This window comes from Xyrauchen texanus, chromosome 34 (assembly GCF_025860055.1).
Source record: "Xyrauchen texanus isolate HMW12.3.18 chromosome 34, RBS_HiC_50CHRs, whole genome shotgun sequence".
Lineage (NCBI taxonomy): Eukaryota > Metazoa > Chordata > Actinopteri > Cypriniformes > Catostomidae > Xyrauchen > Xyrauchen texanus.
Window position 1 is genome coordinate 8,426,248 of NC_068309.1, and position 24,176 is coordinate 8,450,423.

Consider the following 24,176-nt stretch of genomic DNA (forward strand, 5'->3'; position numbering starts at 1 on the left):
ACACGTAGCCGACATGTGCTGAAAACGACCAAGGGGGATCCTCCCCACCCCCGGAATGAGAAAACGACTGAGGGGTGGGGATGACACTGAAAAAAAAAAACTATTCACTAACAGGAAGCTACCAATATTTCGCTTTCGGACATAACCGCTAAAATAACAATCACCTTGTAGTATTTATCAAATCTGTCTTAACCAATAAAATAGTATCTATCAAGATACCTGGGTTAAGACACTGGCTACCACCCCTGGAGTTCGTGGGTTCGAATCCCAGGGCATGATGTGTGACTCCAGCCAGGTCTCCTAATGGGGTAATGTGGGGTAACCTCCTCGTCATTCGCTCTCGGTGGGGCACGTGGCGAGTTGTCCGTAGAGTGCCATGGTGGATGGCTTGGGCCTCCACACGCGCTATGTCTCCATGGTAACACGCTAAAATAATGATCATCTTTTAGTGTCCAATTTTTTGGTTCACATCAATCTACACTACATACCCCATCATGACAAAGCAAAAACCAGATGTTTGACAACTTTGGCAAATTTATTAAAAATAAAAACTGAAAAATCACTGTGACATAAGTATTCAGACCCTTAACCCAGTACTTATTTGAATCACATTTGGCTGTGATTGCTGCCTCAAGTATATTTGGATATGATGCGACAAGCTTTGCACACCTGGATTTGGGGAATTTCTGCCATTCTTCTCTGCAGATCCTCTCAAGTTCTGTCAGGTTGGATGGGGACTCGTTCAAGTCCGGACTCTGGCTGGGCAACTCGAGGACATTCACAGAGTTGTCCCTAAATAAATAATCTTTTCTTTTTATATTTAAAACACTGGACCTTAACTTACATAATTTAAAACCATGACTTGCACTGCACAGAAATAAATAATATTGGCATTATATACATGTTGTTTAGTGGGGAACTGGCCCCCACAGTGAGTCTGGTTTCTCCCAAGGTTATTTTTCTCCATTAAGCAACATCATATGGAGTTTTGTGTTCTTGCCACAGTCGCCTTCAGCTTGCTCACAGGGGTTCTAAATACAACTATTTAATTAGTTAATTTGTACACACATTTTAAAATCATATTTAATCAAACTACACAATGATCACTGTAAGACATTATAGATATTACAGTAAAATTGTTTTGGTTTATGTTAATGCATGATTTCCTGTAAACTGTTCTGAAACAAAGTGTGTTGTGAAAAGTGCTATACAAATAAAACTGACTTGACTTGGCGGATTTAGGCATGGGTGACATGGGCAGCCACCCGGGGTGGCATCGTGCCAGGGGTGGCAGGGGCGCCTTCTTGTTTCTCACAGTCTGTCAGAGTCCATTAGATGCCTTTTTCTAAATTCCAAGCAGGTTTTCATGTGTCTTGCACTGAGTAAAGGCTTCCGTCTGGCCACTGTGCCATAACCTGGATCAGTGGAGTGTTGCAGTGATGGTCGTCCTTCTGCAAGATTCTCCCATCTCCACATGATCTCTGGAGCTCAACCGAAGTGACCATTGGGTTCTTGATCACCTCTCTTACCAAGGCCTTTCTCTCCCGATTGCTCAGTTTGGCCGAGTGGCCAGCTTTAGGAACAGTCTTGGTTAAGAATTATGGAGGCCACTGTGCTCTTGGGAACCTTCAGTGCACCCAAAACATTTTTTCAAGTCAAGTCAAGTCAAGTGGTTTTTATTGTCGTTTCAACCATATACAGTTAGTACAGTACACAGCAAAACGAGACAACGTTCCTCCAGGACCATAGTGCTACATAAAAACAACAAAGGACCAACATAGGACCACATGAGACTACACAACGAAATAAAATACCTATATAAACTACCTATATATTTTTGTAGCATTTCCCAGATCTGTGCCTTGACACAGTCCTGTCTCTGAGCTCTGCAGGCAGTTTCTTTTACCTCATGGCTTGGTTTTTGCTCTGATATGCATTTTCAGCTGGGAGGCCTTATATTGACAAGTGTGTGCCTTTCGAAATCATGTCCGATCAATTGAATTTGCCACAGGTGGACTCCAATCAAAGTGTAGAAACATCTCAAAGATAATCCAGAGAAATGGGATGCACCTGAGTTAAATTTCAAGTGTCATAGCAAAGGGTCTGAATACTTATGTCCAGGGCCGGCGATAAGGAGGGACAACTGAATCATTTGTCCTGGCCTTGAGGGGGGCCCGGACAGTAGCTGTTTTAACCACCATGCAATGTATTTTTAACACAGTATTGTGGAAAAACTGGAAAACATGCATTATTTAACTAGATTTTTATTTAATTAAACATTTAGAATTTACTTGGCTACAACTGCTGATAGGATGAATTTAAAATTATGATTTAAAATTCATTTTATTTAAGTTAAGCAAAAATCTTCTAAATTAGGTACTGGGATAGTCAGTTGCTAGGGGCCTCAGAAATTGTAAATCGGCCCCGTTCATAGAAAGGCTATTCCATATTGCACAGTATATCTAATTGTGTTCAGCGGCAGATGCAGATATCACACAGAGACAGCACGTAACCACGAAAGCCATATGTCAATGTGATATTTCAGGTTTTTATTTTTTTATAAATTTGCAAAGTTTTCAAAAATCTGGTTTTAGCTTTTTCGTTATGGGGTATGGAGTGTAGATTGATGTGAAAAAGATAATCATTTAAAGCATTTTAGCATAAGCCTGCAACATAACAAAATGTAAAATAAAAAGCTGTCTGAATACTTTCTAAATGCACTTTAAATTAACTCTTAAGTATCTACCAAAATGTCTGTCTCAGCTAAAGCTGATCAAATTATTATCAGATATTAGATTCAACCAAAATTTTGTACAAACTGGCTATTAGTATGGACCTGAATTTTTAAATCGTCCACAATCAATAAAAATTATTATTGGCTGTTCATATCAACAAAAATTTCTATATTGACCAAAATGGCTAAAAATTATTGTCGACAATCAGTATCAATCAAACTGTCTAGATCGCGTAGTGGCTAAAGCACAGGGCTGTTAATCAGATGGTCACTGGTTCTAACCCCACGGCCACCACCATTGTGTCCTTGAGCAAGGCACTTAACTCCAGGTTGTTCCTGGGGGATTGTCCCTGTAATAATTGCACTGTAAGTCGCTTTGGATAAAAGTGTCTGCCAAATGTGTAAATGTCTATAATTATAGATCTATATTACATTTACGTTTATGCATTTGGCAGACGCTTTTATCCAAAACGACTTACAGTGCACTTATTACAGGGACAATCCCCCCGGTGCAACCTGGAGTTAAGTGCCTTGCTCAAGGGCCCAACAGTGGCATCTTGGTGGTGCTAGGGCTTGAACCCCTGACCTTCTGGTCAGTAACCCTGAGCCTCAACCACTGAGCCACCACTGCCCAGTATATTAACAAGAACAGATTATGAGTTTTATCAAGTTCATTAGTCTGCACTAAAACTGTTTTACTGTAGTAGTTTTAGTTTCATCTGGCTCTACCTTTTAATATAGACATGGCTTTTCATTATTATTGAGAAATGCGATTCAGAAAACAGGAGCCATATCTTAATATACATCTGTGCTCTTCCACTAATACAGTTTAAACACTCTTTATCATAATTCAATTCTCTCAGCTCTGAATGGTACTCTGGTCTTTCCTTCTGCAGATCGAGGCAGGCCAGTACTGCACATTTTCCGTATCAGCTGACGGTGCAGTGAAGGCCTGTGGGAAGGGGAGTTATGGGCGTTTGGGTCTTGGGGACTCTAATAACCAGTCCATTCCCAAGAAGCTGGTGCTTGAGCCGCCTCGCACCATGAGGAAAGTGTCTTCTTCCAAGGGTTCAGATGGACACACACTGGCCGTCACGGCGGAGGGAGAGGTGTTCAGCTGGGGAGACGGCGACTACGGCAAACTGGGGCACGGAAACAGCGCCACGCAAAAATATCCAAAGATCATACAAGGCCCTCTGTTAGGAAAGGTGAGAGCAGAGGAAATGGTGTTTGAGGTTTCTACAGCAATATGCAGCAATGTTTGTTTGCCATTTGCCACAGGGGTTTGTATTTAAAAGTCTAATTATGGGTGTTTCTCTTACAAAAAAATTATGTGGCGGTACCATTGTGCAGGGATGGTGTCAAATGGTAATATATTGATACTTTGAGAAATACCATGGTACTTAATGATTACAGTCATTATTCATATACCATGGTATATACATGGTACTTAGAGGTAAATATTACATTTAGTTTTTTTATATAGTGCAATTAATGTAATATATTATATTATATATTATTATTATAGTATAGTATTTTTTATATAATTATTTATTATAATATAATTTACTTATATTGTATTTATTATACATATATAAATTATATATTTGTTATATTTATTGAATATATTCGGAACATATTTTGGGTAAACTCATTTGTCTTTGACCAGTAAGCAGCCACCCAAAACACCCTAGCAACTGCATAATAATAGCCTGGCAACATCCCATAACACCTATCTCGGTGGCAAGTTTTACACAGCCAAGCACCACCCACATTTTCTTCAAAATGTGTAAAAATCTAGTTTGTATTATGATTGCATTCGTAAAGCTGTGTGTTTGTTTTATATGGCAGGTGGTGGTGTGTGTGTCTGCGGGATACAGACACAGTGCTGCAGTGACTAATGATGGAGAGCTGTACACATGGGGGGAAGGTGACTTCGGTCGACTCGGTACATCACTCTCTTCTTACAGACACTGAACATCAATAAACTCACACCTGAGACCTCAGTATATGTTTCCATTTATAGTATTGTCAGTGATATATAATTCAATATTGATTTATGTGAGGTGGATTTTTATTGTCTGAATGACTGCAGTGCAATATATATTTTTTAATCCACTGAGAAATAATATTTCATGATGTCAACATGCAACTAATCCAGATTCAGGTACCACCTTAGATTTTTGACCCATGTGGACTTTGTGTCTTTCATAATTAATTATAAGAAATAAATGTTTAATAAATAATACAAATATTTCTCTCTCTCTCTCTCTCTCTCTCTCTCTCTCTCTCTCTCTCTCTCTCTCTTTCTGTCTGGCATGTAGGTCATAGTGACAGTCACAGTCGTAACGTGCCCACTCTGGTGAAGGATATCAGTGGGGTGGGTCAGGTGGCCTGTGGCAGCTCTCATACCATTGCTGTGGCTCAGGACGGCCGAATCGTCTGGTCCTTTGGAGGAGGGGACAACGGTATGCAGATGTATCATATGATCAGGGCTGGGCTGGCAATCTGGCATACCGGGCATTTTCCCGGTGGGCCGATGCACTTTGGGGCCGATCAGGGGCGAACTGGCCATCGGGAGAACCGAATGGGCTGTGGGGGTCGGCCTTGAAACGTGCCGAATGGGCCGCGATAAGCTAAAATGAGCCGCTGCATTATGCAGAACGGACCACAATACGCCGCGCCGCGATATGCAGAAAAGGACAGCGAACTTTTAGTACTTTTGAGGAATTCCCACCATTTCATTTGTCCTAACTTTCTACAAAAATGTTTGGTTTATTTTTAAATTAAAGTACTATTTATTGCAACAATGAATGGTACATATGTTTTCATATGTGAATCTTCAACTAACGTTGTCATAAAAACCAATCAGTAATTACACATTCAGTCCCACATAGCCACACATACACAAACTGTTTACCCATTGGTATGACACAGATGAGTGAGTCTTTTGTCTGATTTGTTAAAAAGAATCGGCTCTTAATTGTCATTTGTTCACAAATCAAACTAAAATGAGTTATTGCAGTTTTTATTTATTTTTTCGCTTTTGTGTCTATATATTTTTAAATTTAGTTTATTCATTAGTTTTCACCCTATAACTGTTAGTTTTAGTTTTTTCACTGTCTTCTAGTTTCAGTTTAGTTTTTAGTTTTTATTTTAGTTTTAGTATTTCATGGCTGCGTTAACTGATATCATGGCTTTCTAGATTTATTGCTATCTAATGGCATTTTTATTTGATGTAGGCAGGTTCTAAAAGTTTCAAATTATATAATATACCATGTATAAATCTAAAACAAAAATACATTTTAGATCATTTTTATTTTTCATTATGAAAATATATTTTAGTTCAGTTTTATTTTAAATTTTTATTTCAGTTAACAAATCTTTATTTAATTTTTGGTTTACGATAATAACACTGTGTTGCATTCTATGTTTGTTGTTGTTGTGTTTTAATCAGTGAGTCAAACACAATATTTCAATGTGTTTTGCTATTTTTTGTCTTTGTGTTATTTTGCGATGCCCATATAGTCATATAGTCAATTCAGTTTCATCCACATAGGTTGAGACGTTTAAGAACCACCAATGGAAACTTAACACCATAAAAGTGGAAGTGGTTCTGAAAGTGAACCCAGTGAATTGTGTTTTTGTATTACAGGTAAACTGGGACACGGGGACACAAACCGTGTGTACAGACCTAAAGTGATTGAAGCCCTACATGGATTTATTATCAGGAAAGTTTGTGCAGGGAGCCAATCATCACTGGCTTTGACATCTGCTGGTCAGGTATATACACAAACACACTTAATGTCAACCTCAGACGCACTTGAGAATGAGTGTATATGCTAATGCAAACTACATCTATCCTACAAATATTAACTTGGACATTAAACATGCTCTGTTTTACACTCATAAACATTCTAATGTCACTATGTTACTCTGTCTGTGTGTGTGTGTGTGTGTGTGTGTGTGTGTGTGTGTGTGTGTGTGTGTGTGTGTGTATGTTTGTATGTTTCAGGTGTTTGCGTGGGGCTGTGGCTCGTGTCTGGGTTGTGGTTCATCTGAAACCACCTCACTCAGACCTCGATTGATCGAGGAGCTCAGCATTACTAAAATCATTGACATTTCCTGTGGAGACAGTCACTGTCTCGCCCTGTCCCATGGTGAGAAAGATGGAGTAATAGACAGGACAAGTTATTTATGTAGTCATACTACCATAGTGAAAGCATGAAAACCAAAAACTGTAGGAACATTATTAAATGTTCCTACAGTTTTTGGTTTTAATGGTTTCACTATGGTTCATTATACACTGATTGGCCCCAATAAGTATTCAGACACTTAAGACACATGACTATTATTGCATTAGATAATTTATTTTATGATATAACATGCAAAGTTCTTTTAGCAAAACATTTCTTAAAAATAGTTTTTTAAATTGTATAATAAAAATGGTGTTGGATGTAATCTGTTTAATCGAATTACTGTATTAGTGCAAAAAGTAGTGTAGTGCATTATATTTCTAAATTTTGTAATCAGATTACAGTTAAAGACTTTTAAGTTAATTGCTTTTAATTACTTGGGTTTCACATATTTCTAAAATAATATTTTAAATGTAGAATACATTTAAAATTTAAGTTGCGTAAATTTATACATCTGTTCGCATTTTGTGACATCAGAAGGGTGTGTGTTACCTAACGAGTCAGTGAACAAGGAGGAAATATATTGACATTATTTTGAGAATTATTTATTGGTAAATCAAAAATGTTATGTGAAAATAATTTATAATAACTGGTAATGTGATTACTTTTGAAAGTAATCCATAAAGTCAGTCATCTAATTACAATTTTTGAGAAGTTGTATTATTATTATTATTATTAGTATATTAGTAATTTATAGTGAATTACTTTTTTTAAGTAACATTCTCAATGCTGGATAAAATAATACAATGTAATTTTGTTTGTTATTCCATGAAAATAGTTGAATATTTCCATTTTGTGTCACAGAGAATGAGGTGTTTGCTTGGGGTAACAATGCCATGGGACAATGTGGGCAGGGCCACACTTCAACGCCAGTCACCAAACCCAAGAAGGTGATTGGTTTAGAAGGGGTGTCAATACAGCAGATTACTGCAGGCACCTCCCACAGCCTAGCCTGGACAGCTGTCCCTACAGACAGGTGAGGAATGAGAGGAAGAAGTGTATATTTTTATAAAGACGTGAGGGTGATGACAATTTTCGTTTTTGAGTGAGCTATCCCTTTAAGAGATGAGAGAGTACATTAGAGTACTCTTGTGTTTTAATGAGTGGTTTGGTGCCAACAACAATCTCTCATTTGTTATGCAAACCTAAACCCATATTTTTCCACCCGGAGTGAGTGCAGTAATATAATTGTGCATTAATCTGCACTAATGCATTAATGTGATAGCATTTACATGTCCCATTGTTTAGAGCTGTTTGTTTGCTCTTTATATTGTTACACTAATGAGTGTGAATTTTGTGTGTTTGGCAGGCAGCTGGTGGCTTGGCACAGGCCGTTTTGTGTTGATCTGGAGGAGAGCACGTTTACATACCTGCGTAGTTTCCTGGAACGCTACTGCGACAGCATCAGTGGTGACACACCGCCCGCCCCTTTCCATTCTCAGAGGTACAAAACCCACTTGATATCATATTGGTTGTAATTTTACCAGTTACCATCTATCTATTAGGGGTGTAACGATACACTCAGCTCACGATTCGATACGTATCACGGTACTGGGTTCACGATACAATACGCATCACAATATTTTGAACAAAATGTAAAAAATGAAACAAATTCAAATAACAGATTTATTTCAAAAGCATTAACAATTTTCAATAACTTTCTTTGTTGTATTTTAACCTTCTGTATGTAAATTAACAATTGACTAGGTGTCACTGAACAATAAAACTTAAAATAATAAATTAAAATAAAAAATAAAATTTTAACATGAAATTAGAATTAAGGTAGCTGAAACCTAATAGAGAAATTCTTAAAGCAGTAAAAGTGCAAAAATAATAAAACATTATAAAAAATATTGTTCTGTTCAAGTTAGTTCAACTCAACACAAACAGCTTGTGGGTTTGTTTAGGTTACTTACAGTTACAGTACACCAACATGCAAATGGAGTGACAAACACGCACACAAATGCAAATACACAGTTTCTCACACCATTAGTAATGCATACATACCTGCTGTAACTGGTTCGATTTGTTCTTCAGCTGGAGGAAAACCTCTTTCTGTTGTTCAGGGAGCCACTTACTCCCTGAACAACGCAAAGAGGTTTTCCTCCAGTTGAAGAACAAATCGAACCAGTATGCAATGATCAAAATCTGGGCAATGATCAAAATCTGGGGTCCAAGACAGTACTCTCTAACAGATAATTCTGTTCCTCTGTGTATCTGCTTGAGAGGTTTTGCAGGATGGCTGTCTTCATGTTAGCTATAGTTGTAGAGTATTTCTCGTCATGCTCTGTTTGATCGTGGATTTCAAGGGCACAATGAGTGACAGGGTGGCGCTCTTTTCGTTAGACAGGACGCATGGATCGTGGATGTTTGTATCGCGATTTCGGTTGCGGATCCGTCTGTCTTATCCATCCATCCATCCATCCATCCATCCATCTCTGTCTGTCTGTCTTATCCATCCATCCATCCATCAATTGCTGTCTGTCTTATCCATCCATCCATCCATCCATCTCTGTCTGTCTGTCTTATCCATCCATCCATCCATCCATCCATCAATCTCTGTCTGGCTTATCCATTCATCCATCCATACATCCGTACATCCATCTATGTCTGTCTCTCTCATCCATCCATCCATCCATCCATCCATCCATCCATCAATCTCTGTCTGTCTTATCCATCTATCCATACATCCATCCATCCATCTCTGTCTCTCTGGCTTATCCATTTATCCATCCATACATCCGTACATCCATCTATGTCTGTCTCTCTCATCCATCCATCCATCCATCCATCCATCCATCCATCCATCCATCCATCCATCTCTGTCTGTCTGGCTTATCCATTCATCCATCCATACATCCGTACATCTATCTATGTCTGTCTCTCTCATCCATCCATCCATCCATCAATCTCTGTCTGTCTTATCCATCTATCTATACATCCATCCATCCATCTCTGTCTCTCTGGCTTATCCATTTATCCATCCATCCATACATCCGTACATCCTTCCATGTCTGTCTCTCTCATCCATCCATCCATCCATCCATCCATCCATCCATCTCTGTCTGTCTTATCCATCTAGCCATACATCCATCCATCCATCTCTATCTGTCTGGCTTATCCATTTATCTACCCATCCGTCTATGTATATCTCTTCCATCCATCCATCCATCCATCCATCCCCTGTAGATTTCAAGATTTAAGATTACTGAAAAGCTGTCATGTGGATTATATAAGAATGTCTCTGCTGATGCTGAAACTAGTAAATTATGCATGGTTAACCTTAAGGTCAGAGCATTTATTTCTTTGTGGCATTATCTCTTAAGGCAGAGACAATATGTTGTCTCAAAGGAATATTCCCAGTTAAATACTACAACTTAATCCAGCATCTGTTACGGAAATTAATTTCCCTAAATCTGTAAAATATATTGTAAACTGATTTATAGTAATGCACTTAGAATGGTAGACTTTGAGAAACGTTTAAAACATTATAAATGTCTTGAAAGTGTAGCCATAATACTTAATCGTTATATGTGTAACAAGATAAACGCTTACATATTTAATAAGCAGTTATGCCCCGAAGAAATACTGTAATGTTAATTTTTTCACAATATAGGTATGAAATTACTTAATTAAGAATTACTACATAATTCAGAAACATAAGACACAGTTCACACATAACAAATTACTTTTTGCTAAAAAACATTTTTTTCCAAGTTTAATATTTTAAGTGAGAGCATAGGGCTTGCACTTTCAAACACTGTTTTAGCGTGAGGCTACCATGAGACTATTGTGCTAGACTCGATAGCATGCCACAAATATTGTTAATAGATCTTAAGTTGTTTATAACCTGGTTTATTTAAAGGGATAGTTTCCCAAAAATGAAAAGTCTGTCATCATTCAGCAATCTCATATTACTTTTTCTGCGGAACACGAAATTAGATGAGGCAGAATATTAGCCTCAGTCACCATTCACTTTCATTGTATGGAGAAAGGTAATGGTGACATAGACTATAACATACTGTCTAACATCATCTTTTATGTACCATGGAAGACACAAAGTCATAAGGGTTTGGAACAGCATGAGGGTGAGTAAGATGACATAATTGCAATTTTTCTTAAAAAAGAAAATCTAGAGGCTGTAAAAGGTACAAAATATTTAAGGGACAAAAATGTATCTGACGGGTCTGTTAACTGGTTAAATACCACTTTCTTCTACTAAAATAATTAATCATTAAATGTATGTAATTTCAACATCTTCATAGAGCGTCACAGTGTCGGCTGGTAAAAGACAGTCACAAAGCAGGGGTGTGATAAACAAACCCTCACACACATACACCCACAGAGTTTACTGGCACTGGCCCACCACCATAAACATACCCACAGGCGTGGGGTCAGGGCAGCATATGGCACTCAGTAAAGGTCATTCCAGAATCTATCTAGAACTTTAAACTCTCTCTCTTTCTGTTTTTCTTTTTCTTTTTATGCAGGGAACATCATCAGTTTGTGCTGTCGTGTATGAAACTCTTGTCCATCCACCTGTCTCTGGCCCATGCAGGTGGAACAGGGGCAACAGTTTTGGGTGCTCAGGGCCGGCCCCTCAGGAATCTGCTCTTCAGACTCATCGATTCCAGTGTACCAGACTCCATACAACAGGTCTGGCATGTAATACTGGCCTTTAATTTCTTAACTTTTTGTTAAATTTTTTCTGGTTAAGTTTTTATCTTGTTTTCATTTACAGAGGGGTCAGCTGCATTAAGAATGTACATTAATTCACATATATCATCATATCTATTTGCATTTGTATAGTAAGTATCCTAAAGTCACCGTAGAAGGTTTTGTCACCACAAAACTCTCTTTATAAGAAACAAGTAAATCATTATTTTAAGTAAAATGTCTCAATATTGTTATGCAAGGTAGCAAAAAGAGGGTGGTATTTATGAAACTAACATTGAAACATGGCCGTGGATATTTCCAAGAATCAATTTTATTATTATTGCGATATTTGCAGTTACAAATGACAATCCACCGAGTACAACGCTTGTTAGTGTTTTCCATGAAGACACCCACCAGAGTTTTGTAGACAGCCAGAGACAGCACGAAATTTGACGGATAAGAGACCAAATTCCTTGTGTGTGTGTGTGTGTGTGTGTGTGTGTGTGATAGCATATCTGGGTAATAACAATGTGAGTTCTGATGGTATCAGAGAGTAATACCATGGTAATTTGATATATGATTACCATATATATATATCAAGGTAATTAAAAAAAATAAAATACCATGGTACTTTGCTATACTGTATGAGTACCATATGATCACCTTTGTATTTACATGGTGCTCCCAGGTAATGTCCATGGTACTTTTTTGTGTTTTCATGTAGGCTAATAAGTGTTTTTATACTCTTTTGGTTGTAAAACATCTTTAGCTGTAGAAGTCGTTTACAAGCTGAACTTTATAAAGTCCTTCATCACTGGCAAACAATAAGACGCATATGCAGGTTTGGTTTCCATTGATTGTGATCTTTATCTTCTGTATTTTAAAATATTCTGTGAGTATTGGCAAGTGAGAGCACGCACAATTTCAGCAGTGCGCTCGCAAGCTGTCCGAGTCATTCAGACTGAATCGCGAACCGATTCAGACCGCTTGCCTATCACATGCAACCAATTCATTGTAAAGAACTGACTCAGATGAGTGATTCATTTGTGATTGGACATCTTTAGTTCTGATTCAAAACATGTGATAGTAAAAACTGTGTACAACGCATGATGTAGCGTGTAGCTTTTGTCAACGCTGTGCCACTACATGGTCAAAAATGTATCTTCACTACTGAAAAGCTAATTGATATAAAAACTAGCAAAGCTACCACCTCACTACTCAAAATTGTAGTAAAGCTAATAGCCTCGCTATTTGTAGTGAAGCTACTTCCCATCACTGCCGGGAGCATTTTAAAGATGGCCGCCGAGTGGACTGACTTGCTTTGAAATGGATTTTGGTGCCGCTCGCTCACACAGCACTGACTGAAGCAGTCAACAGACTACATTTTAAAATGCAGTATTTTGTGGTTTAGTAATCGTGAAAAGGCTATATCACAATTTCAATCTTAATTAAAGATTAATTAAATGCTGCCTTGATGGATATCATACCAATATCTCAGAGGTTTACGTCTGAAGGTTTCAAAGTGTTTTAGATGGTTTTGTATCGTAAGTAAGAGTTGCTTTGAAAGCTGTCTTGTCCATTACATAGATATATCATGTCTGTAATGGCATTTTTCCTAATTTTGTGAAAACAACAATGAATACATTCTACATTATGTGGCTGTTATTATTTCTGGATTGTGCATTTCAATTCACAGAGTGTGTGGTCTGCCAAAAACAAATTTTTTGTCAGGTTCATGAACCAAGTTAATTTCTAGATTTAAATTATATTTATTTATGCATTTGGCAGACGCTTTTATCCAAAGCGACTTACAGAGCACTTATTACAGGAACAATCCCCCTGGTGCATCCTGGTATTAAGTGCCTTGCTCAAGGACACAATGGTGGTGGCTGTGGGGATCGAACCAACAACCTTCTGCTTAACAGTTTAGTGCTTTAGACCACTACACCACCACCACTCCTTAAATGGGAAAAACACGTATCTAGACTCTATCTGCAGGGGTTTATGCTTATACATACAAATTGTTAGATATATTGGCAATGAGTACTTACATGAGTACTTGTAAAGTTACATTTCTGGTTTTCACTGCAAATGTCACGTCCGCAATGCTGGGATTGCCGGAATTTCCAAAACTCCAAAGTTATCGGAAGTTCCAAAATTACTATGTACTAGATAATGTAATCACAAAATCACCTGGTGTATATCATTGACATCACTACTCACTACTTTGTTGCCTTCAAAAAACACAACAGTTCTGTACTTTTTTATTAAGTTCAAAGATGGACCCTTAAAGACATCTGTTATGTGTACATGCATATGGTTACCTTTAGAACTGTATATTATTGTTTTTTATTTGGACAACCATCTTCCAGACTTAAGATTGGTAGATTTACTGATACACAAGTAAACAACTTCAACCAATGAAAATGCCTTGATATACTGATAGAGACTCCACACATATAAAAAAAAAAACTGAGATGAGGGAATCTGCCGGCTCTGTTTTATTTAGTACTCAAAGAATCTTTTAAGGAGTTTTCTGAGGACACAACAATCACAACCTTTAAGAGTACAGTGTATTGCTGTAGACTGAGTCGTCTTACAGAGTCACAGTATATGAATCTTGCCCTGTACCATGCTAATTAAACTGTGTTTTTCTATGTTTGTGTTTAGGCGGTAATGAGCACACTGTCCATCGGAGCATCTCTGTTGCTGCCTCCTCTTAGAGAGAGAACAGAGCTGCTGCATTCTCTGTTACCTCAGGGACCAGAGAGCTGGGAGAGCCTCTCTAGAGGACAGGTACACACATACTAATGCACACTCATGGTTTTTAAATAGGGAGATATACTTCAGTTTGTTAGGTTTATAGTCCCAATATTTATTTAAATATACAGTATGTAAAATTTTTGTAAATAAAAAATTCAAAATTAAAAAAATAAAGTCAAAATTAAATATAAATTAAGGCTTTTGATTTAATGTGTTAATTAAGCATCCATTAAATGTCCCCTGACTGAGCAATTCAAGCTTGAGGTATCACCTGTTTTCAGCAGGGGGCAGTAAGCGAAACTCCAGCTGTATTGGCAATGCTCAGCTGTACAGACAACAAAACACACTAAGTTTATGACACAACGCAACCAAATTAAGATGCTTCAGAGGCGTCCATCTGACGCATGTGTATCTATATATCTACAAAAGATTGACAAATTAAATTGCGAAGCGTGGATTGTAATCCAATAATAGGCTTAAGTTCAGTAATATGAAAAAAAGCAATTTATTGCATTCTAAAGCAACTTTTTGGATCGTCTTACTAATGCTTTACTCGTATGCCACAGTAATGCAATGCGTGTTAATTATCTGAATTATAATATTAATAATATTTTGATTATAATTATTTAATCATTATATATTGAATTATTGCTATTTGAGGGCTTATCTCAGAAAATATTTATTTTCTAACCCTACCTCTAAAAGAAAACATTTCGCATTTTTAGCATAAAGATGAATAATATTATTTTATATAAACATTTTCACTAATTTTGATTCAAAAGCATGTGCTTGGTGTCCTTAGATCTATAATGTCCTTACAGACACTCTAGTGTACTTAGTCTCTTAAACATACACAGTCTCTTAAACATACACATTCTCAATCACATTTAGTGGTCTACCAACTGTCATCTCCCCATTTTCAGCGTCTTCAGCTAGACATGGTGCTGAACAGCCTGCAGGAACAGAGTCATGTGGCATCTCTGCTGGGGTACAGCACACCTGGCGAACTGAGCGCAGGCCTGCCGCCCACCCCTGACCGTCCCACAGGAAGTGTCAGCTCAAACTCAGAAGCTCCAGACAACCTCCACCTGGCTGAAGTTCTCCTGAAGACCCTGCTGCTCAGCATCGGGTTTTATACGGTTAGTCTGTGACACACTGTAGATGTTCTGCTAAAAGGAAAAATATGAAAATCTTACATTTGAGTTAAATATATTCAAATGAACCTTACTAAATATGATTAACTGGTAGCCAATCAAGTGAAATATTTCAGAATATAGGTAATATATTAAATTAAGAAGGACTTCATTTTGCATATTTTGTGAAATAAAATTCAAAATAATACATAAATCATGGGCTGTTTTTTTCTTCTCAATGTTTGTGTAGGAGCGTGCATTTGGGGAACTGGAGAAGAACAGTGATAAACAGCAGTTCAGTCAGTCTCAAAAACAGACGGAGGCCCCGGCACACTTTCATCACCTGCTGTCAGCCCTGCACAGACACCTGCTAGCCCACTGCTACATCCACACCAGCGCTGGGGTAAAAATTAGCTCTCATAATCAGAATTCTGAATGATTTTCCTTTCAAACCTGCCCTTATGAGGCTTGTCTTAGGGTAAGTGGCCAGGGAGGAAGTAAATGTTAAGATGATATAGCAGCAATTATTTAAAGAAACAATCTACAAGCAATGCATCAGCGCTATTTAAGTTAGACCTGATGCTTAAAATAAAGTGTAAAATGTAAGTATGGAGTTATTGTAGCTGTTTGTAGTGGTAGTGCTGCCAATGGATTTCAGTTTTAAGAAATAAAATGTCAGGCTGCTTGTCTCTGGAACCCAGAGATGGAGGGGGTCTGCCTAAGCAGTGTTTTGTGTGTTTGTGCAGGATGACAGCAGTGTTATTCTGCTTCACAAACACCTGTGTCTGCTGCTGCCGTATGCTGCTGAGACCTTTAGGAGATCTACCATACTGCTGGAGGAGAGCAAACTAGATAAACATGTCATCAACAAACTACACAGTAAGACTATGTGTAGACACACTCACATACATGCAGTTCATATTAAATCCATTCATCTAACATCTCTCTCGGTCTTATCCATCCATCCATCCATTTCTATCTGTCTTATTCATCCATCCATCCATCCATCCATCCATCAATCAGTCCAACCATTTATGTCTGTCTGTCTGTCTTATTCATCCATCCATCCATCCATCCATCCATGTCTGTCTTATCTATCCATCCTTCCGTCTGTCCATCAATCTGTCCATCCATCCATCCATCCATGTCTGTCTTATCTATCCATCCTTCCGTCTGTCCATCAATCTGTCCATCCATCCATCCATCCATGTCTGACTTATCTATCCATCCTTCCGTCTGTCCATCAATCTGTCCATCCAGCCATCCATCCATGTCTGTCTTTTCCATCCATCCATCCATCCATCCATCCATGTCTGTCTTATCCATCCATCCATCCATCCATCCATCCATCTGTCTCTTATCCATCCATCTTTGTCTGTCTTATCTATCTATCTGTCTATACATCCATCCGTCCATCCATCTATCCATTTCTGTCTGTTTTATCCATCCATCATCTCTGTCTGTCTTAGTCATATATTCATTGATCCATCCACATCTGTCTTATCTGTCCATCAACCATCTCTTTGTCTGTATATCTTATTTATCCATCCATCCATCCATCCATCCATCCATCTTTTGTCTGTCTGTTTTATCCATCTGTCCATGAATCCATCCATCCATCCATCTCTTTATGTCTGTATATCTTATTTATCCATCCATCCATTCATCCTTGAATGCATCCATCCATCTCTGTCTGTCTGCATATCTTATTTATCCATCCATCCATCATTAGTTGTGTTGATTTCATGTCATATAATTAAAGCTTGAGTGTGTTTCTCTCTAGTTGTGCTTTTTGGCTCAATGGCGGGCAGTCTGCTGTGTCAGGTGATATACTCTCTGCTCCTGCTGCCATTGGCTGTCGTTAGGCCCCTCCTTCCTCACCTGCTCACTCTGCTCGAGCACCTCAACGAGCTCAACTGTTACCTGCCCAACACAACACACCTGGAGGACATGGAGCTGGAGGGAACCGCACACGGTAAATGCCAAATTACACAACAGAACTAATTCTTCCAGGATTTATTAAATTCTACAAACACGTGACTAAAAGGTGTAACTCAAAATTATAAAATATTTAGGAACACTTTATCATATTATATTAACTATTCACACAGAGTTACATGAAATAAGTTGGGTATCTGGATAAAATTGTTGTCATCTGAACAAGTAAAATAAAAAGTCTTCTGTGGCCTCCAAACACGAACAACTGATGTTTTAGTGTGAATGAGTTCATAGAAATGCATTATTCATATTAAAATCTTGTCATGCATGTTTTCATGAGGAACATTCAGGCTTGCTGAACGGCCTTTAGTATGTAAAATCTTCTTTAGAATCATTGCATTCAGTGTATACCTTAATCAGACATAATCACATGGTACTGTAAATTACAGAAGCATCCGAAACTTCAGAGCCAATCCTGGTGCCAGATTCAGATGACTGGGCGTGGCTTTTGGACCTGGAGAGGTCTGTGGCACTTGCTATTGGCCGATGCCTGGGAGGTATGGTGCAGGGCCTGCCCCCTTCCATCCAGGAGAAGACGGCAGAATTCTGGCTGTGTAACCCACTCCTGAGAAACGGGCTGGAGATAGACTTTGAACAGCTGGGTAATAACCTGCCACAAGGGGAGCAGCGTATTGTTTATAAGTTGTTGTTTGCACATACACATGTACTTAAATATGTTTTTGTGTGTTTTCCCTGTAGATTGTGTGATGGGTTGGCTAACTGAGGCTGTGTTCATGGGTTGCGGGGATGTGAGGATAGCAGAACTGTGTCTGTCGGAAGAGAACACAACGTTGTTGGAACTCGCCCTTGGCGCTCCACGCGAACCAGCCAGCGCCCTCTGGAGGAAGATGAAGGAGTATGCAGCAAGTAGAGGTAAGAGTGAGTCAGAATTTGATAGGGTTTATAGAATATGAAAAAAAAGTTCAAGAAATTATTTGCCGGAATGTGTTAAATGGTAAAGTGTGTGATATCTGAACCACTAGCATAACCAAACAGAAAATAAGTCGCTTTGGATAAAAGCGTCTGCCAAATGCATAAATGTAAAGGTAAAATTAAAATAGTGAAATTAGGTCATTATACAACTGTTGGCTCAGGTGGTACAGCGGGTCGGCCACTAATCGCAGGGTTGGCGGTTCGATTCCTGGCTCTCACGACTCCACATGCCGAAATGTCCTTGGGCAAGACACTGAACCCCAAGTTGTTCTCAATGGCAGGCTAGTGCCTTGCATGGCAGCTCTGCCGTCATTGGTGTGTGAGTGTGTGTGTGATTGGGTGAATGGGACACATTGTAAAGCGCTTTGGTCACCGCTAATGTTAAAAAAGGCGCTATATAAGTGCAAACCATTTACCATTTACCATAGTAGGAATATTCCTTATTACTGAATTTATGTACAGGGGGCATGATTAATTACATACATTTTTTTACAGCATAATTTTTTTATATAATTATTTGCATTAAATTAACATGTTTAATCAACATCCTTAGTTTTATATTGTTTTATATTGTGCCTGTGCTTTCATGCAGACTGGGACAGTGGTGGCTCGGTGGGAGATTCCTTATTAGAGACGGCGTGTCGATGTAGTTTGGCTGCTCTGCTCAAACACACCGGCCTTCATGAAGCGTACTGGCAGGATAAGTGAGTGAGATTCAGACCTCTCTCTCTCTTTCTCTTTTCCAAGATCTCTATTTTACTCTTCTCTCTCCTCATGTCTCCTTTCTGCCATTTGTATAATTAACTCTGTAATTAAGTGACCCAGATTTAAGGAATACTGTATATCCTCTATTTAAAGAATGACTCCTTATGATGTGAATATTAATGTGTCATTCTTTCTCTCGATCTCTGAGTCTTTGTACTGTGCTGTTTAATGCATGATAAATGGCTCAGCTATAATGGCCCCTTTGTAAGAGTGAGAGTTTAGTGAATATGAATTGACAGTTATGAATCTAGATAAACGTTCTTCAGCATTTAGGCAGCAGCAGAATTGAACCACTGGAGTAAACCCACCATTAACTCTCTCTGTGTGTGTGTGTGTGTGTGTGTGTGTGTGTGTGTGTGTGTGTGTGTGTGTGTGTGTGTGTGTGTGTGTGTGTGTGTGTGCAGATATGAGCCCTGTGAAGTGCTGACTGAGATATATCAAGTGGTGTATAAAATTCGCAGTAGTTTGCTATCGTATAAAGAGAGTGCAGGAAACACAGCCAATGTGCAACCTACAACTGCCACCAAACAGGTAAATACAACAACAAACGAATGAACAAATCGCAACACAGATATCATGCAATCTCATATATGAAATCAATAAACATTTTATGAGCGCTAGCTCTAAGCGCAGCACTATGCCTTAAGTCATACATGCATAGTCAATGAGTATGGCTTGTGCAAGCATGAGCTGAGTCTAGGTGCAACTGGTTCTCTTTTAAGCATACGTTTTGGTGTCTCACTATGGGATACGCCCTTTCTGCATATTCCTAGAAGCCCTATTACATTATGCCAGCCCCTATCGGCTGGCAGAAGTGACGCTTGTGTTGGGAAGAGGCTCCACTTCCCAGTAAAAAAGGGCAATACAGCATCATCACGTCATTCAAAAACCTCTTCTCACTTCACTTCAGAAGCCTGGATCTCTATACAACCGGCCTCCACACTGGTTGTAGATTGATCATTCCAGAACTGAGTTTTTTGTGTCGATTTACAGGCCACCATGTGTTTTTCGATTTATTCCTACATTCTGCACACCAGCTCATATAGGATTTTCTTAGCAGAGTACCTTGGCTAGCGTGGGGGACTCTTCGCTCTTGCGGAAATAAGATCTCATTCAAAGACACCAGGTCTGCTCTGCTCTGCATGTCTTTGGTTGAAACATGCCCAAGCGGCGATCAACATCCCCGCACCATGTGAGCACTGTGCGCACTTCACCATGAAGAGCCTTCGGTGCAGGCTAGCACGCCAAGCTAGTCTGTCGGGCTAGGATCCCACTAGGCTGATTATTCTTCAAAGAGTTTCAACACTAGGTAGCCTCTCTGAGATTGGACCCATTACATCACTATCAGAGGAGTGCGAGGGTGCTGTCAGTGCTGGCATTGTGCCATTGGAAACACCCATCCTTTTTGATTCAAGGGGTCCCCATGGGTGTTGTTCAGGCTAGAAAAGTCATTACTACAGATGCTTCACTGTCCGGTTGTGGGGCACTCACAAAGGCAGGATATTAACTGGGAAATGGGGTCATCATTTGACCAATCACCATATAAATAATCTTGAAAGGCTGGTGGTTTTCTTAACCCTGAAGCATTTTCTTCCCTTATTAGAATGGTGTCTTGTTCTTGTGAGAACGGACAACACTACAGTGGTAGCACACATTGGCATGCAAACTGATTCTGTTGAGCAATGCCCACTTCTTATCCCTGAAAGCGATGCACGTACAGGGTATTATGAATCGGGTTGCAGATTTGCTGTCGAGGGGCAATCCTCTTTATGGGGAGTGGATACTAAACAGAGAAGTGGTTGAGCAGATTTGGAGCTGGTTCGTCAGGGCGACAGTGGATCTGTTTGAGTCTCAAGGGAATGCTCAATGCCATCTGTTCTTTTCTCTGAAGGATCAGAACGCATTGTTTGGAATAGATGCACTGGCACACGAATAGCCGCGCATTCTCCTTTATGCATTCCCACCGATAGCATTGATATCTCCAACCCTCTTCAGAGTGAGAGAGAGGGGATTGCGAATGATATCAATAGCTCCGTGCTGGCCGGGAAAATATTGGCTGGCGGAGATTATTCATATGCTATACGAACAGCCGTGGCCTCTTCCGTTGTGAAGAGACCTGCTATCGCAGACATGTGGAGATTTTTCATCTTCATCCAGATCGCATGGCATTGTGGGCCTGGCCAGTGAGTGGTTCAATTTGAACGCAACTGGGTTGCCCCATAATATTATTAGGACTATATAGAATGCTAGAGCATCGTCTACTAGATCTTTGTACGGGTTTAAATGGAGTGTGTTTGAGCGTTGGTGCGGAGATAAACACAAGATTCCCCATCAGTGCTCAGTTGCTGTTATACTGTCATTTCTACAAGATTTGATAGAAAAGGGAAAAGCCTTCTCAACCATAAAAGGGGTTCTGGCTGCTATATCAGCATGTAACATAGGCTTTGATGGAATTACAGTAGGGCAGCATACTTTTGTATGCTGCTTTATGAAGGGAACTGAGGAACTGAGTTTGGAATTTTGAGATAAGACGTGCTTTTGAAAAGTCTTACCCACAGTTTACGTGCATACACCCACAGATAGCACTCTCACCTATGCTCACTTGCGCATTATGCTGGCATGAAAATTGCACTTAGAATTAGTGCTCTCAGGAAAATTGGATAAGACATTGCGCACGGTCGTTGCGTGTGAAAATATAGCCATAGAAGTATAAACTGTATATATATCAGCTGTTTTACAAGAGTTCAATCATGGCTCATACTCTACCAGTTGAGCTACAGGAAAATACACTATACATGTATCAATACTAGTATACCATTCACAACTCTGTTTCATTTCCAGGCATCATTGGGATCTCTGAGCCCTAGTGAGGAGAGGCAGGAGGCAGGGAGCTCAGAAGAACAAACCGGGCGAGACAAGGATCCTAGCAGCCAGATGCTCCACACAGCTGAACACAACCAGGATGATCCTTTAGAGGAGGAGACACCCAGCATCAGCAGTATGTACCTGCCGGGTAAACATACTGTTTTCTGTGTTTTTACCTCACACAGCCACTGTGTGCTTCTCTGTTAAACCATAGGCCAAGGTTTATCTGTCAAATCTCTAAATTTTTTTAATTTTTCTATGGATGAATGGATGCTGTGAAACTGAATGTTTTAAACTTAAATTATAATGTCCAAAACTGAGTATGTTTCCTCCATCCCACAGAGGTCCTGCAGTGTTTCCTGGCCACACGTGAAGCCATGCAGCTCCAACAGAACGAGACCGTCTATGAGTCGTCTGGTACCAGCACTTTACCCAGCAGCACCGAGAGCCCCGGAACTCCAGACAGAGAGCCCCCACAGAGGCCCTGGGACCACCACAGCACCACCGACCAGGGTCTGTCCTTCCCTGCGGCCTGCCACCTGCTGGTATCACGCTGCCTTTTCCTGCTACTGGGAGTGCGAGCTGCCTGGCAGGAGGAGAGCTTGTCGCCACAGACACATATTGAGAACAACTCAGTCAGGTCTGTGTTTGTGTACATTTGGAAAACGTGTTTGCTTGCATCTGTGTGTGTGAGTGTGTGTACTTTGTGTAAATGAGCATTTAATGGAGAAAGTTTGTACTTTCCTTGTTGTCCTTACACTTTATAATAGAGTCATAGTAGTTTTTTATGGGATAATTCACCCAAAATCGACCCTGAGGTTGTTCCAAACCTGTATGACTTTCTATCTTCCGTGAAGCACAAAAATAAATGTTATGCTTCAGTCACCAATCACTTTCATCGAGTCTTATTTCCATTCAGTCGAAGTGAATGGTAACTGAGGCTAACTTTCTTAGTAGCGTCTCCTTTTATGTAATATTTTACCCATATGTCTTTCAATAGAAATGTATAAGTGATAAACTCCCTCTTCACAGGTCTCCACTTTACAATGAGGGAATTGGCACAAATATGGAGTTTCAGTCATCAGAGAGAAAATTCAGTGAAAGAGAGGTATTGATGTTTCTGCCATGTTTTCTTGTTTAATATGGATGAATTGATCTCGCCTTGATTCTTGTTGTTTGATATCTCATTGGTATTCTTATCTGTCTCTTTTTTTCCAAGGCAACAGATCAGTCTAGAAGTACCTCGGGGTCATTCAAGAATAAAATGGGTGGGTGCAATGTGTATTCACAAAACTCGCATGTCCAATATCTTACATATCTTACCTCTGACATGTCTGATCCCTTATATATCTGATACCTCATGCCTTTTTTCAAATTTCTGATCTCTATCTTGTCTGTTCTCTCACATATCTGATTTCTCACAAAACTGATCTTACATATTTGATCCCAAATATCTTATATTTCACTTGTCTGATCTCTCACATATCGGATTTTTGAATACCTGATATGTCTTGTCTGATCTCTCATGTGTCTGATCTCTCTCATGTCTGATTTCTCTTATGTCTGATCTCACATATCTGACCTCTCATGTCTGTTCTCATATTTCTGATCTCTTGTCTGATCTTACCTATTTGATCACAAATACCTGATTAGTTTACGTGATCTCTCACTTGTCTGATTTCTCAAATGTCTAATCTCAAATAACTGATAAATCATGTCTGATCCCACATGTCTGATCTCTCATGTGTCTGATCTCACCGTATTTGATCTCTCACATGTGTAATCTTTCACATATGTGATCTCACATGTCTGATCTATCACATGTCTGATCTCACCATATCTGATCTCCCACGTGTCTGATCTAACCATATCTGATCTCTCACATGCCTGATCTCACCATATCTGATCTTTCACATGCCTGATCTCTCACATGCCTTATCCCACCATATCTGATCTCTCACAAGCTTGATCTCTTACCTGTCTGATCTCACAGATTTGATTTCTCACAAGACTAATCTCAGTGATCTGTATCACAAATACCTGATCAGTCATGTCTAATCCCACATGTCTGATCTTCTGCATGTCTTATCATATCTGATCTCTCACATATCTGATCTCTCTCATGTCTGATCT

At 39.3% G+C, this 24,176-nt stretch overlaps 1 protein-coding gene across 1 annotated transcript in view; it reads left to right on the forward strand.

Moving 5' to 3' along the window:
- The window catches only part of LOC127627669 (probable E3 ubiquitin-protein ligase HERC1), a 109,960-nt gene that overhangs the window by 29,124 nt on the left and 56,660 nt on the right, over positions 1-24,176 (forward strand). The window contains 21 exon segments of the mRNA XM_052104141.1: positions 3,631-3,942; positions 4,586-4,682; positions 5,059-5,202; positions 6,390-6,517; positions 6,750-6,894; positions 7,735-7,906; positions 8,240-8,374; positions 11,421-11,586; positions 14,257-14,382; positions 15,273-15,488; positions 15,733-15,885; positions 16,229-16,361; positions 17,266-17,457; positions 17,870-18,082; positions 18,180-18,353; positions 19,006-19,117; positions 19,583-19,709; positions 22,020-22,191; positions 22,386-22,683; positions 23,076-23,151; positions 23,263-23,311. Coding sequence (XP_051960101.1) covers positions 3,631-3,942; positions 4,586-4,682; positions 5,059-5,202; positions 6,390-6,517; positions 6,750-6,894; positions 7,735-7,906; positions 8,240-8,374; positions 11,421-11,586; positions 14,257-14,382; positions 15,273-15,488; positions 15,733-15,885; positions 16,229-16,361; positions 17,266-17,457; positions 17,870-18,082; positions 18,180-18,353; positions 19,006-19,117; positions 19,583-19,709; positions 22,020-22,191; positions 22,386-22,683; positions 23,076-23,151; positions 23,263-23,311 — 3,340 coding nt within the window.